Source organism: Centrocercus urophasianus, unplaced genomic scaffold, assembly GCF_019232065.1.
Source record: "Centrocercus urophasianus isolate 14NV4802_14NV808 unplaced genomic scaffold, USGS_Curo_1.0 seq_10, whole genome shotgun sequence".
Lineage (NCBI taxonomy): Eukaryota > Metazoa > Chordata > Aves > Galliformes > Phasianidae > Centrocercus > Centrocercus urophasianus.
Window position 1 is genome coordinate 78719453 of NW_024884142.1, and position 12945 is coordinate 78732397.

The 12945-nt window shown below is 34.8% G+C and overlaps 1 protein-coding gene across 1 annotated transcript in view; it reads left to right on the forward strand.

Annotated features, from left to right (window-relative positions):
* Positions 1 to 12945, forward strand: part of LRPPRC (leucine rich pentatricopeptide repeat containing) — an 87269-nt gene that overhangs the window by 43290 nt on the left and 31034 nt on the right. Inside the window, exons 24-25 of the mRNA XM_042810390.1 lie at positions 4985 to 5109; positions 5922 to 6028. Coding sequence (XP_042666324.1) covers positions 4985 to 5109; positions 5922 to 6028 — 232 coding nt within the window. The remainder of the gene's footprint in view (positions 1 to 4984; positions 5110 to 5921; positions 6029 to 12945) is intronic.

The following is a 12945-nucleotide window of genomic DNA, read 5'->3' on the forward strand; positions in this document are numbered from 1 at the left end:
AGCAAAACATGTTGAGGTATTAAAATTTACACATATTCTAGACTGGACCAACAAAACATTCTGTGGTTTTAAGTCTGAACACTGAACACAAGTGGGTTAATAGCTCTATTTTTATGATTATCGTATTGTAATGCAGCGCTGTCTGTCCGTTAAAGCGTTGTGTGCTGGTTTGTGATTAGTTACACATAAAGCCATATTTGCTTGGCTTCTTATGTAGCAGTTAGTGTGAATACTCTGCCTTGACATTTTTTCTTTTGTTTTCACAGAGTTAAATTCACCTGTGATTCTGTTTGAGAAAATTCTGTAGCGCACAAGTTAATTTACTTTTACTTTTAAAATAGGCATTTTCTAAAATTAGGAGGTATTTTTAGAGAAAAGCCATCTCTGGTAGGGACAGTTTCTCTAATTTGTAGCAGCTTTATTTCAAATATTTGCATTAAAACTCTTTATGTCTTGCAATGAAATTAAGGATGTTTGGCTCTCTTACTCCATTATTGCAATTAGGAATTTAGCATCATCAGTGCCAAAGGACAAAAGTGTCTCATTTGCCCTATGGGGACAGGGCAGTGATAAGATGATTTTTCGTCAAGGATCATTGGGTCGTAATTAAGTTACATTCATGGCTATTGCTTTTTGAAGGATGATTGGTAAATGACAGGCTTCATGTGCTTGGTGCGGACAGTGTTCACTAGGGTTTTTTCTCCCTCTGTCAGAAAATCCTGTTGAGTCTGATAATGTAAATGTGGCATTTTATTCTGAACAAAAGAGCAGGGAAATGAGCTATCTTGTCTAATCATTCAGTTGTTTAACACCGACTTCCAGTTTAGACTCAATTGGCTGGAAAGCACTTGACATGTGAAGTTAGTGCTGTTCGGAACGCATGTTTGAGTAAATTTTAAAGTAAGTGACAGCTAAATTGTACCTAGGGAAATTACAAAGCCTTCAACACAGTTAATTTTTTGGGGAGGATTAGTTGTAATTGCAACACCAGTCTCCTTGAAGATTCCTTAGTATAGCAAATGAACAGAAAAACATTTAGCTCTTTCAAGAGCCCGTTCTCTTTTAACGGAATAATTTTTGTAAAGCTGATTGTACCTTGCTGAATTGACTTCTCTCTACGCTAACATCTGCTTCAGATTTGCAGAGAGGGATTTGTTTTACCAGTCTACCCTCCACCCCCACCCCAGAGAGTCCCTTTTTTCTTTCTACCTCTCTAGCGGTTTCAGGTTTGAGAGCTTTTCAATCAGTAAACCCCTTAGGTAAATTGCCACTTCACTAAAGCTTTATGCATAATGTTGCAGCACTTCATTCCAATTAAAATCAATATTTGGAGTCTTATTTTTATCAGGCAGACTCTCTGGTTGGGAAAGTTGTTTATTGCAAGTAAAAGGGTTAGCTTCAATGCTACATTCTTGAAGCAGGAGGGGAGTGGCGTGTTGAAATTGAAGGGGGTTGTTATATGCATGCATGATGTTACAGCCAGTCTTGCTTTAGCATGTTCTGAAAACTCAGAGACATCTGAGTCACTTGCTCTCCTTAGATAGGTTCATGTGAGTAAAACTGCCCCTGCAGATATTTTGAGGCTTGTGCTCATGGGGCCTTGGACTTGATATGCATTTTAAACAGAAAACGAATGAATCCAAAAACTCGGGTAATCCTAACTCTGGCTCCTATTTAGTTGAAAAATAATGGCAAATTGGGACTTTAACTGAGTTATAGAAGAGGCAAGCATGGTACAGTCATGAGTGTGGCTCCTCCTGTCGCTTGGAAATAATAGTATAGATCAGTTTTTAAATGTGCTTCGGTGAGGGGGAGAAATACACAAAATCTGATGTGTAATCCATATTAGCCTTTAATAGAATAGTACTTGTAATTAACTGAAAGAAACCTGTAGAATCTGGCCACCTGATAATGAGGCATGGATTATGTGTTCATGTTTTAAACAATAGTTTTGTGCCAGCTACCAACTGAAAGTCAGATTTTTCAATGTGGCAGTGAGTACATAGGCATTATTTCTTTAGTGACTTGAGCCACGAAAATTAAACCATAATTTTGGACTGGGCTTTTATTTTAGTGGTGTAGTAAGTAGTTCTGTGGCGAGATAAAAGGGTTTTTGGCATGTATAAGTTTCTACAAAAAGACTGCCAAGTATTTTCAAATGCACAGCTATTTGTTGCCTTTAAATGCTTATGCCTAAACATCATTTTCTTGAAATGCAGGCATTTTTCTCTTTATGCAGCTTTTTTTTTTTTTTTTTTTTTTAAAGTTAGTGACTCATAACAAGAAACATGCTAAAATCTTACCTACACTTGAAATTTGAAAGCTCTAGTAGGTTCCTGATTTTCATTTTTTTCATTGTATTTTTCTAACAGGACTGACTGTCTTACAAAAGTTATTGCTAGGATGTACTCAGGATTAATTGCAGTTTGTGACAGTTGTGAGATACTGCAGGTTGTTAAGTAAATCGCATGAATTTAAGTACAAGCATAAGATGGGTATTTTTTACCCTTGCGGTGATAGTACTAATAATTTCTTTTTAGAGGCTGAACTTTTGTGCATTTGTTTTATATTTGTTCTGCTGTTCATTTGTTTTATTTATTTGGTGGAATGCAATGGAACAAATGTCAGATTTTGATTTTGATTTTTGTCGGATCAGAGCCAAATGTCTGGTATACGAGTGTATAAAATATTGACCTCTTTTAGTGCAGACTTATTCTAGAACCTATTTGCCGTAAGTACCAGTAACAAGTACAGTATTTCCATTTTTGTAATCTTAGTTCTTTACTGACATTTTTTTTCTGCATATACAGTATTAATGCTTCCAGAAATACACACTTAAAGACTAGAAAACTCTTAATGCTCCCGTTTGAATGACATTCCAATTATTCATTCATTTATTGATAGCTTTGACCTAAAAACAGTCACTTTAATCCTTTAGGAATGCAGCCGAGGCAATAGTATGGCTGCTTGAACATCAATCTGAAAAGCTAGATTTATTACTGGAAACTTTCATTTGAATGTACAAATGTTGTTGTGCCTCCTCACAAACAACAGCAGTTTTCTGCAAGACTGTGGTGGTATTTTTTTTATTTTTTTTTTAAGATGTTAACTGAACTTGCATCTAAAGTAGGAGAAAAATACTGATTATATAAAGCTTTATATCTCTCTGTGGTAACTACCATAGTATTTCTCTTTTATGACAGTAATCTAGCCTGCAACAGCTACTTGCAGTTTTGAAATTAACCTGTAATTTAGTCTTCACCCCAAATGACAAAAATTCAAATGACTTCATGGGGTGCCAGAAGATGCACCGTAAACAGGGCTCAGTAAGGGGGATAAGGTAGAAATCTGTCATCTTGAGTTCATTTTCAGAACACCAGTATTGCTGAGCAAAATGAATTCTTCTGTATTTTACTCTTTAAGAAAAATATTAAAATATTAGCTTCGACAAAGATAGTAGCATGTAGTAGCCTAGAAAGTTCATTCTTTGAAAAAGCAAAATGTGTGCTGCACAAGAAATGCACTAGGAGACATCTGAATTTGTCTTTTTTTTTTTTTTTTTAATATATTAATTTGTTAAGTTTGAATTGATTGATAATAAAGCTGCTTCAGGAATGCAAAATCTCGATCTCAAGTCACTTTTATAGCCTTCGACTGCCACTATTGAGTGATTTTTTTTTTTTTTTTAAAACTCACCTACTGTCAATCATCCTGAATTTGATAGTCCTTTTGAAATCCAAAATTCAGTTTTATTGACTGTTTGTCTACTTACTATGTGGTTTTTTTGTGTGTGTTCTCTTCGTTTCATTTGTTTCAGTTTAAACTTTTTATTTCAAAGAGTAACTACACATTGTTTTGTCACTCTTTCAGTAGTTGTCCTCTTCTTTGATTGGTTTGTAATCCTTTTCAAAAGTCATCTGCAGAAAGTCATTTCATTCTTTTAAATGCACCATGTTAAAAGCTACATTTGCTGGTTATTCTTCAATTCCAGATCCGATTGGTTTTATGGCTTTTCAGTTTTACATTACGAAGGCTTTAATAATGTATGCGTAGTGGGGAAAAATGTGACTGTGGACAAAGGTACCAAAATGGAAATACTGTACCTGTTACGAGTGTTCACAATATGAAGACTTGTGAATAAGTCTGCATTTAAGGAAGTCAGTATCTTATGCACTAATTTACTAGTACTGTGACTTTGTCTGTTATGGATAGGTCAGCATAAAATACATTCTGGTATGTTAATTTATGGTTAAATTCAGTGCAAAAAGAAGAATACAGTTTCATCAAAGAAAATGTGCATTGGATTATGACTTTTACATGGAATGGAAAGATGGTGACCTGTAGTTGTGTTGAAAGAATACAAATGGGAATCAGACTGGTGATTAATAACTAGTTTGTGAAAGTGTAAAACAAATGTAAAGCAATCTAAACAGCTTTGTTCAACTTGGCTGGCTCTAAAGTTTTATACTGAAATAAAAATTCTGTAGAAAAATTTTAAGGAGTCTGTAAATTACCTGAATGTGTCTGAACAAAGACATTTGGAGGTACTATGATGTGCACAATGTTATGTGTTAACAAGAAAAACAGCTCGTGTAAACTGAAATTTCTGTGGAATTAGTATCTTGTCACAGTAATTCGTGTCAGAACTTAAGAATTGTATTTCAAAAATGAAATGCATGTAATGATGCAGAGTATTTGCACCTTTGGCTGATTTGTCATGAACAGTGATCATGCATTCAAAAATTATACAGCTGTGAGGTTTGAATATAGAACTGTAAGTCTGTTCTCATTTATTTGGCTATCATGTGTATGTTATACTTGCTTGTAGTAAAACTTTGTCAGTTACTTATAACTATGGTATTAAAATAACTATGGCTTGCATGTGGTTTCTCCTTCAAATTTTCCAGGACTGAAGTGCCTGCACTGCTAAGTTTTGCTATTGAAATGTCTAGTTGTTTATTCTTGTTTTCTTTCTTTCTACAAGGGATGACATGCCTGCTGCTCTGGAAGCTTTAATGGACTGTTATAAGAAGCATGGTAAAATCCTCCAGCTTCATAACATCTACTGTAGACTGATAGAAAAGGGAGATACTGAACTCCTGCAAAAAGGTTGGTTGCATATTGTCTAGTATGACCTAGTATGGGTGGCAGAACACTGGAACCGGCTGCCAAGGGAGGTTCTGGATTCTCCTGGATGTCTACCTGTGCAGCCTGCTGTTAGGGGCCTGCTTTGCAGGGAGGCTGGACTCAATGGTCCCTGGAGGTCACTTCCAGCCCCTACAGTTCTGTGATCTGGTTATATGGAGTTTTCTGGAATGGTTTTTTTTTGTTTTTTTTTTTTTTTTTTCATGATCTGTATATAATTTCTTTAGACAGAAAGAACAAAATAATGTGTGTTTATGTTACTTTAAAGCAATTAAACAATGTCTACATTATTCAGATTGAAAAACTGTTGTTAATTTTAAGTGCAGAAGAAACCTAATAATTGGGCAATGTAGCAGCAAGTTCTTAAAGATCAGTGCTAATACTTGTTTCAGATACATATTTATGTATAACAGATTTTTTTATATTAAAAACTAATGTATATAAAACACTTTTCCACGTTTGTTTCTCAACCAGTCATGTATTAGAGAAATCTCAAATTCGTAGTCAATGCAGAATGCAAACATCTGCCTTTTTTGTTGTGTATAATTGAAAATGTAGCACGGCTAAACAGAAAAACAATATAACCATGCTCAACCATAAAAATGCAACAAATTGTGTGGTATGCTGTGATCATTCCGTATGTTTCAAAATGTATTTTCGTGTGTGTGTGTATGTATGGAGTTTTGTAATGCTTAGAAAATGTTAGTTTTAAGAATATTTGACATGCATATTAAAATATTGCAATTTTTTAATTAAATTAATCCTTTTTCATTCAGTTTCAGATTTTATAAGCAGCGAATATGGTGACATGATGGCTCTTTATGATCTCTTCTTCGCCTTCTTGCAAACAGGAAAATACAAAGAGGCCAGGAAGGTTATTGAGGTAGCATTTTAACTCTGTTACTCTATTCGTGCAGCCATCCAGACTCTTAATTAGAAACATTTAAAGTTTTTAACCTTTAATTAGACTTGTTCTGATTCATGTTAATAGAATTCAATCCCAATAATGAAAAAAAAGAAAAAGCCTCGACCAGCTTTATTTTGTATAATTACAGTTCAGAAGAGAAAGTCTTGTTATATATTGAAATTGTTTCCTCACTTTTTCAAATTTGCTGTTATATATCAAAATGATATTTGCATATTAAATATCGGATTGCGAAACAATTAAATTAAACAGGCATTCCTGGGTGTAAAGTTGCTAATCCTCTTTTCGAAGGAGTTCTTTGTTCTTAAAAGCACTGGAATTTAATTTGCTGCAGACCATGCTCAGATTTATTTGTAATGCTTGTCTACAAGTTAATCAGCCAAACAAGTGCTGTCTGCTACTGTTTGGCATTTAATTTAGCATTTCTTCTTTCTCGTTCTCTCTCTTTTTCAGGATAGTAAGCAGCTTATAGGAAGTGGTAGGTGACAAACTTGGTCTATTTAGGATTAGTATATTTTATCTAGACTTGATTGAAATTGTGCTTACTGAAATTGATAAGTCAAAGGGGCAGCTGCAGAATCTGCCCAGATTGTGATTATTTTTCTTCCTAACAGTCATATGTTTTTAAAATACTGCATAAGTTTTAAAGTTAATGTGTGGGAGAAGGGATCTTACAGAAAAAAAAAATACTTAGTCCTTATCATTTTTGTTGTAAACAACTCTGTAACCTCATTTTTTTTCTTCCTAAGTTACAGTATGCTTTTTTTTAATAATTTTTAAAATATTTGAGATACCACTTGAATTATTTTCCAATAGAAATCTTGTACTTACAGAATGTGTGCTTGTCTGTGGTAGTACTGAGCACAATATTGAAACATCAGTATTTCTGCTCAGAGATGGTTTTTTAGAGCTCATATTAGTACAGAAGAACAGAGGTATCAAACAGAAGGTGACACTGAGCAGTTCAGCTGTTATGATAATGATTAAAACACAAGGAGGTACAAATTTGTGATCTCAGAACTGGAAGTAAGAATTTCTTAGATCCTGGCATTTAATTTGTTAACATCTTCTATTAGTGGCTACAATTCAGCATGTAATGAATAGGACAGTAGGCAAATTATCGAATTGTTTATACATTAAAATTTTTTGCTGTTTGTGTCAGTTTATCTTTGGAAGTATTTAGTATTTGGTGTTTGACCATGAGGTGTTGGTAACCACAGACAGACATAAACATTCATTTCAACACCTGATATCTGGAGAGAAAATGAAATTTATCATGTCTTTTTATGCTCGTTAGAGTAGGATTTTTTGTTCTTACTTGAGCTTAGTATATGCTGTCAGAAAATTGTTTTTTAATTTTCTAAATCTTTATAATACAGAACTTCAGCTAAGAATAGCATGCGCATATGAGGGCTGCTCCAAAAGTAATGCCTTGTATTTTATTATATTGGCCATTAGTGTCAGAGGCAGATGTTGGTGGTATGACAGTAGAGGTCGAACCTTCCCATCAGTATCCCGCTCCATGTAGTTGCTATGCAACATCCAGTAAAGATGATCAGATTTGGAGTCACTTTGCTTTTTAGAATTTGTTATATAATGGATATGGGCTGTCTATCAGGAAATACTTCTATCATGTACTGTTGTGGTGATCAATTAGTTTTAGTAGTAACATTTCTTAGAGAAGTATCTGAAGAGTTAATAAAGGGTATCTAAAAGGGCATAGGAATGAACCTAGAAGAGAAAAAAGTAGGAGCTAAGGAATTAAAGACCAGAGAGGATGTGGTCTTTTGGGTGATGTGTTTATTCATCAGTAATCACATTTAAGTTGTATCTCCTGCTTGCTTTTGCTTCTTCTAAAAATCAAGAGTCTACTGGGTGCTCATGTGAAAGTGACACCTGCTGCTTTGAAAAATTTGCAACTCAAAACCCCAGGATAAGAAAACAACTCTTAAATCTAAATCTTTGATTAAAATAGAACTGAATGACAGTAGTGAGAAAGGAAAGAGAAGATTTGAGTGAGATTATAAAATAAATGGGTCATGAAGTTGTGTATGTACTTAATCTCTCATGGTGAATGTGTTGTGCGTGCATGTGTATAAGCTCATATTGTGGGATGTTGTCATAACCAGAAAGCTCTGGGGGTGCATCTGCTTGTTGGAAGGGCAGGAAGACTGCTTTAAGCAGAGCGTGATAGATTAATAGAAAAGAGATAAGGCAAAAAAAATGTGCCTAATAACAGAACAAGTAAACTGAAATACATGGCAGCTTGATGTTGCAAATCTCTTTTGAAGCAATGCAAGACAGAAGAGAAGCTGTGAAAGAAGGCTTGAGGAGGAGATGCAGCTAGTTTCTAAGACATCGTACTTTGATAAGCTAACAGTTTGAGATGTTGCTAGGCCGTCTTGTTAAGATCTTGGAGTCTGTTCTCATATGTTTTGTGGCATGTAACTAGAAATACTCAGAGACAGAACCTCCAAATGATGTATTGTTAGCTTCTCTGTAAGGGGAAGGTCTGCTTTTTTTTTTTCTTCCTAGCTATGCCTGGCAATTACTGAATGCTTGAAGCTGTGCTGGTAGGTGAATGTGCTGGTAGATGTTCTGAGTCTAAGATAGAATAAAAGTTCTATGATTGCATGCTATAGTACATCAAAGCATGACTTAGTCTTCAGTTCTTAATTGTACCTCTAGTAAGTCAGATTTTCTTATGAGTCCTTCAAAGGTAATCATTCTGCAGCAGTCATAGGTACCCCTCTCTTTTCACCCCTTGACATGAAGTCACTTACTAGCTTGTGTTCACTTGGAGTGCACAGTATGGCTTTCATGTCAACAGCGATAAGTCTAGTTATGCAAAACTTTTTTCAATTACATTTAAAAACAAGAGAATTATGTTAACTTTTTTTTTTTTTTTTTTACTCTAAATGCATTAAAATTGAAGGCTAAAAGAAGCAGTGGAATCCCATTAAATGAGATTCGGGCCTGTCTTCTAAAATGTTGCCTTATTTTGGTAATATCTAATCAAATTTTCTCATGAAGAGTGTTTATGTGTAGTTCTTCATGTATGTTCCTCCATCGCTTCAAGTACTAGAACCAAGAATCTAGATGAGTTACTTGACCTAGTGCTCTTTTCAATGACCCCTCCACTTACCAGAACCTAGTCCTCCCCAATCCCTCCAGTCCATATCTGCTTACTTACTGATAGAACTGGAAACTCTGAATTCCATTACGTGTACTTTGTTGTCAACTGTTAATCTTGCTGCTTTATTTAACTGATCTAGCCAATGACTGAGGGTTAGACTGATCTGAAGGTCATCTTGGAGAGGGGCAGAATGAGAAAGTGAGTGTTATAACTCCTTTGAGGAGCCTGTTTCCTTCCCCTCTCTATCAGTTCTGTTGCTTTTTCCAAACACAAAACCAGAAGTAATAAAAACCAGCAACAACCACCAAACACAAATTATTATCAGAATCCCAGAGTAGGAATTCAAAATAATGAAGCAAATGGAAAATATTAATGAGTATTGATCTTAAATAGTTAATGACTTTGCATTGCTTGAAATGGAAAAGTTGATCAATCCCTACTTAGTCTACAAGTAATTTTGAATGTGTCGTGATGATTCAAATGCTTAAAGCAGTTTCCTCTGAACTTGCACACTTCAGAAAACCATAAATAGAAAAAATTTTGAAGGGTAGTATGTTGCAAACATAAGCGGAGCCATCTGTAAGCTTTTACTTGAGAATGATACATGCAGCATTGCTAACAGAGTCTATGTAAGGTATGTTATTATTGTAAAAAACTGTAAAAGAATGCACCCGAAGCTTCAGGCTATCATGACAGGCAGTATTCTTTACAGAAATTCTCTTCCGTTGTGTCTTGGATGATTCTATTTTCTTTAAGGTGAACAAAATTGTTTTATAAAGCAATTTTGTAAAACATGCTTAAAAAGGAAAAAAAAAAAAAAGGGGAAATGAAAAAAATTAATGAGACTATCTTAAATCTTTTCTTTCTTCTGGGCTTATAGAAGTCCATGGGAAAAGTTAGTTAGGTGCTTATGGACTCTTCTCATAAGAACTAGGAGTTGATAGAGACTTTTTTCCTGACGCATATTTGAAGTCTTCCTGGATTAAATCACATGAGCTAGTAAATTAAAGTCGTTCCTTTAATAAAACAGTAAAAGCTCTTGTTTCTGCTCTGTTTGTAGTTTTACTGCAAATGAAAGCTAAGAGAGGATTACTGTATTTAGGATTGGGAAAAATCACAGAACCGTATGGCAGAGTTTTTAATACAAAACCAACCTATACCAGTTCACTAGCACAAGAGGAACCTCCTTTGAAAATGTGAATGCATGCTGCGTGGCTTCAGAATTTTTATTAAATTTTGTGTGAAGTTTTCCCTCACTTTCTGCCCTTATATTAAAAAGTATCGCACGTACTTAATAGGCATGTTGTACCAGCATGTTATACCATCACAAAAACATCTTGAGATGTTAGAGAAGAATTGAAGGACAAACTAGCTGTGAAGTATTTTTAATGAAATGTGTTTCCAGTGTCAATAAATGCAAGAAAAAGCGTTTGTTGCTGGAATTCAAGACCTGACAAAAGAACTATTTCAGGTGAGTTTAGTGTACAGGAATGTATCAACAGATGTCAAGTTAATTCATGAGGTAAATAGATTTAAGCAAAGAATTGTGACATCCACTGTCAGCAGACCTCGAGATACCAGTTGCCACTGGATTTAATCTACCATAAAAACAATGATAATATTTCTACTTGATATTGAGAGATTACAACCTTCTTTCATCCAGATTGCTTTTAATAAGAATCTACATCATAAAATGGAGCCTTGCTGATTTTATTCTGGAGATGGACTATTGGGTGAAGATGCTTTCTTCGTTTGTGACAGCAGGATTTAGGTTTTTTAATATGTGGTTTAGTGACGGTTATACCCAGTGTCAGAAATTACCCACAAACATTTTTGGTCTGCTTCAGAAAAGAATAGAGGTAGTTAGAACAAAATTTAAACGTTTTTGAAAGCGTAATGCAAATTGTTTTAGAATGGTGGTTAGAGATACAGTGGTCTGAGGTAGGGTAGTTTGTAGGGGGTGTAATAGCTTTTATTAGAGTAACTGTATACAGCTGGGAGGGAGGGGAAAGGATGAAGAACTCTTAGGCGTGCAAGCCCTATAATTAGAAGAAAAGATTATTTTTTTCTTATTATTGAGTCCTATTAGTTTAATAAATGCATTACTTCTCCTTATGAAACTGGACTCTGATACAGCTTTTATTGAAGCTGGATTTTGTTTGTGCCCATGAATGGGTGTATGAAATAAAAAAAAAAAAAGTGCTTCCTAATTCAATGCCTGTTACTCAGAAGATCTTAAATACTGTTTGTTTGTTTTTTTTGAAGAAAGTAAATGAATGTGTTTTGAATAAGTAAGTTTAATTCACTGCTCCCAGTGGAAAAACAAAGGAGATGCCTAATGAATTAATTCCTTCCAGAAAAGGAGAAGGTGATGTGTTTAGAATGCAGGATCATGACAAGAGCTGTGAATCCTTTCTTAGCTTTAGGGACTTTGTGTTAGAGAGAAAATACTACTGTGTGTGTAATGCTTTTCAGGTTCATCGGGCAGCATACAGCCACATCATGGTGCAAAGAAAGCAAATTTTTGCTGTTTTATTTGGAGAACAGCCTAGAGGATGTTGGTTGTTTGGGTTTTTTTGAGTGTGGATTTTGCATATTTCTTGTCATCTCTTCTTTCAGCATGATTATTGATATGAAGGTCTTAGTATCTGAAGAATTTTTATAGCATTTTACTACATTTTTTATACTGTAAACACTATATTCTGAGAGGAATTACAGTTTACAGTATAAAAAACTTCAAGTATCGTGCTGTATATCCTAGTTTACATTGAAGCTGCATGGAATTTGTGAGCTTTCACAGACATTTTTGTGGAATTGGGGGAAAAATCTAGCCATAAATTAAGAATTTCCCATCAACTGTTCTGTTTTCACCAATGCTTATATTGGAGAGGGCTGTTAAAAATGACATACATCAGTTCTTATAGCTGTCTGTTCAAGGCTGTCTTTTCAAACAAGTAACACGCTTTCTTGTGAGACATTGCTTTGGCGTCTAAATCTCAGTAACTGGTTCCGGTACTGGTAACATAAGTCTGTTAGAGCTGTTGATGTAACTCACCATGAAACATTCTTCTTCCTTAGCAGCGTTAGCTGTCTCTTAATGTTACTGGCTTTTTCAGCTGCAAAGAGAAGGGTGTATGGATCTACTTGTCTAAAAAATACCATCAAAGAATGCAGCACAGATAGGGTTTATACAGCAAGGCAATGGTTGGGTTAGATTGGGATTGCTGTAGAACTATTTCTCTAAGAGAAGGCTGAACTTTAGGAAGAAAATTCAGGCATTTGAGAATGAAGTCTGAAACACTGAAAAAAGGGCAGAGTTAAGCAGAGATAACCCTGAATCTTGAAAATTAGAGTAATTCACAGTGAAGTTATATTGTGGGAGGCTAATTGAAGAAGGCGCGATGAAGTTTACTGGGAGTTTTATAGGATATGTAATGCTTATTTTACTGATCAGCACACAGTAGTAGTCTGTGGAAGAGAAGTATTGCAAAGTTAAAAACAAGTGAATAATCTGTCTCAAATGGCAAATGTATGCCAAATAAAAATTATTTTTGATGGCTTTCAAATAGTTCTGCATCCTAAGCCAGGTGTAACAAAAGTGGTACTTTTCTGGGACACTCAACACTGTCTTTTCTGAAGAACACCATGGTGTTTCTTTGCTTTTTTTTTTTTTTCCTTACATAAGTTTTATGATTAAAGAGAAAAAGGTTGTTTTGGCCAAGTGAAGAAAAGGGAACAA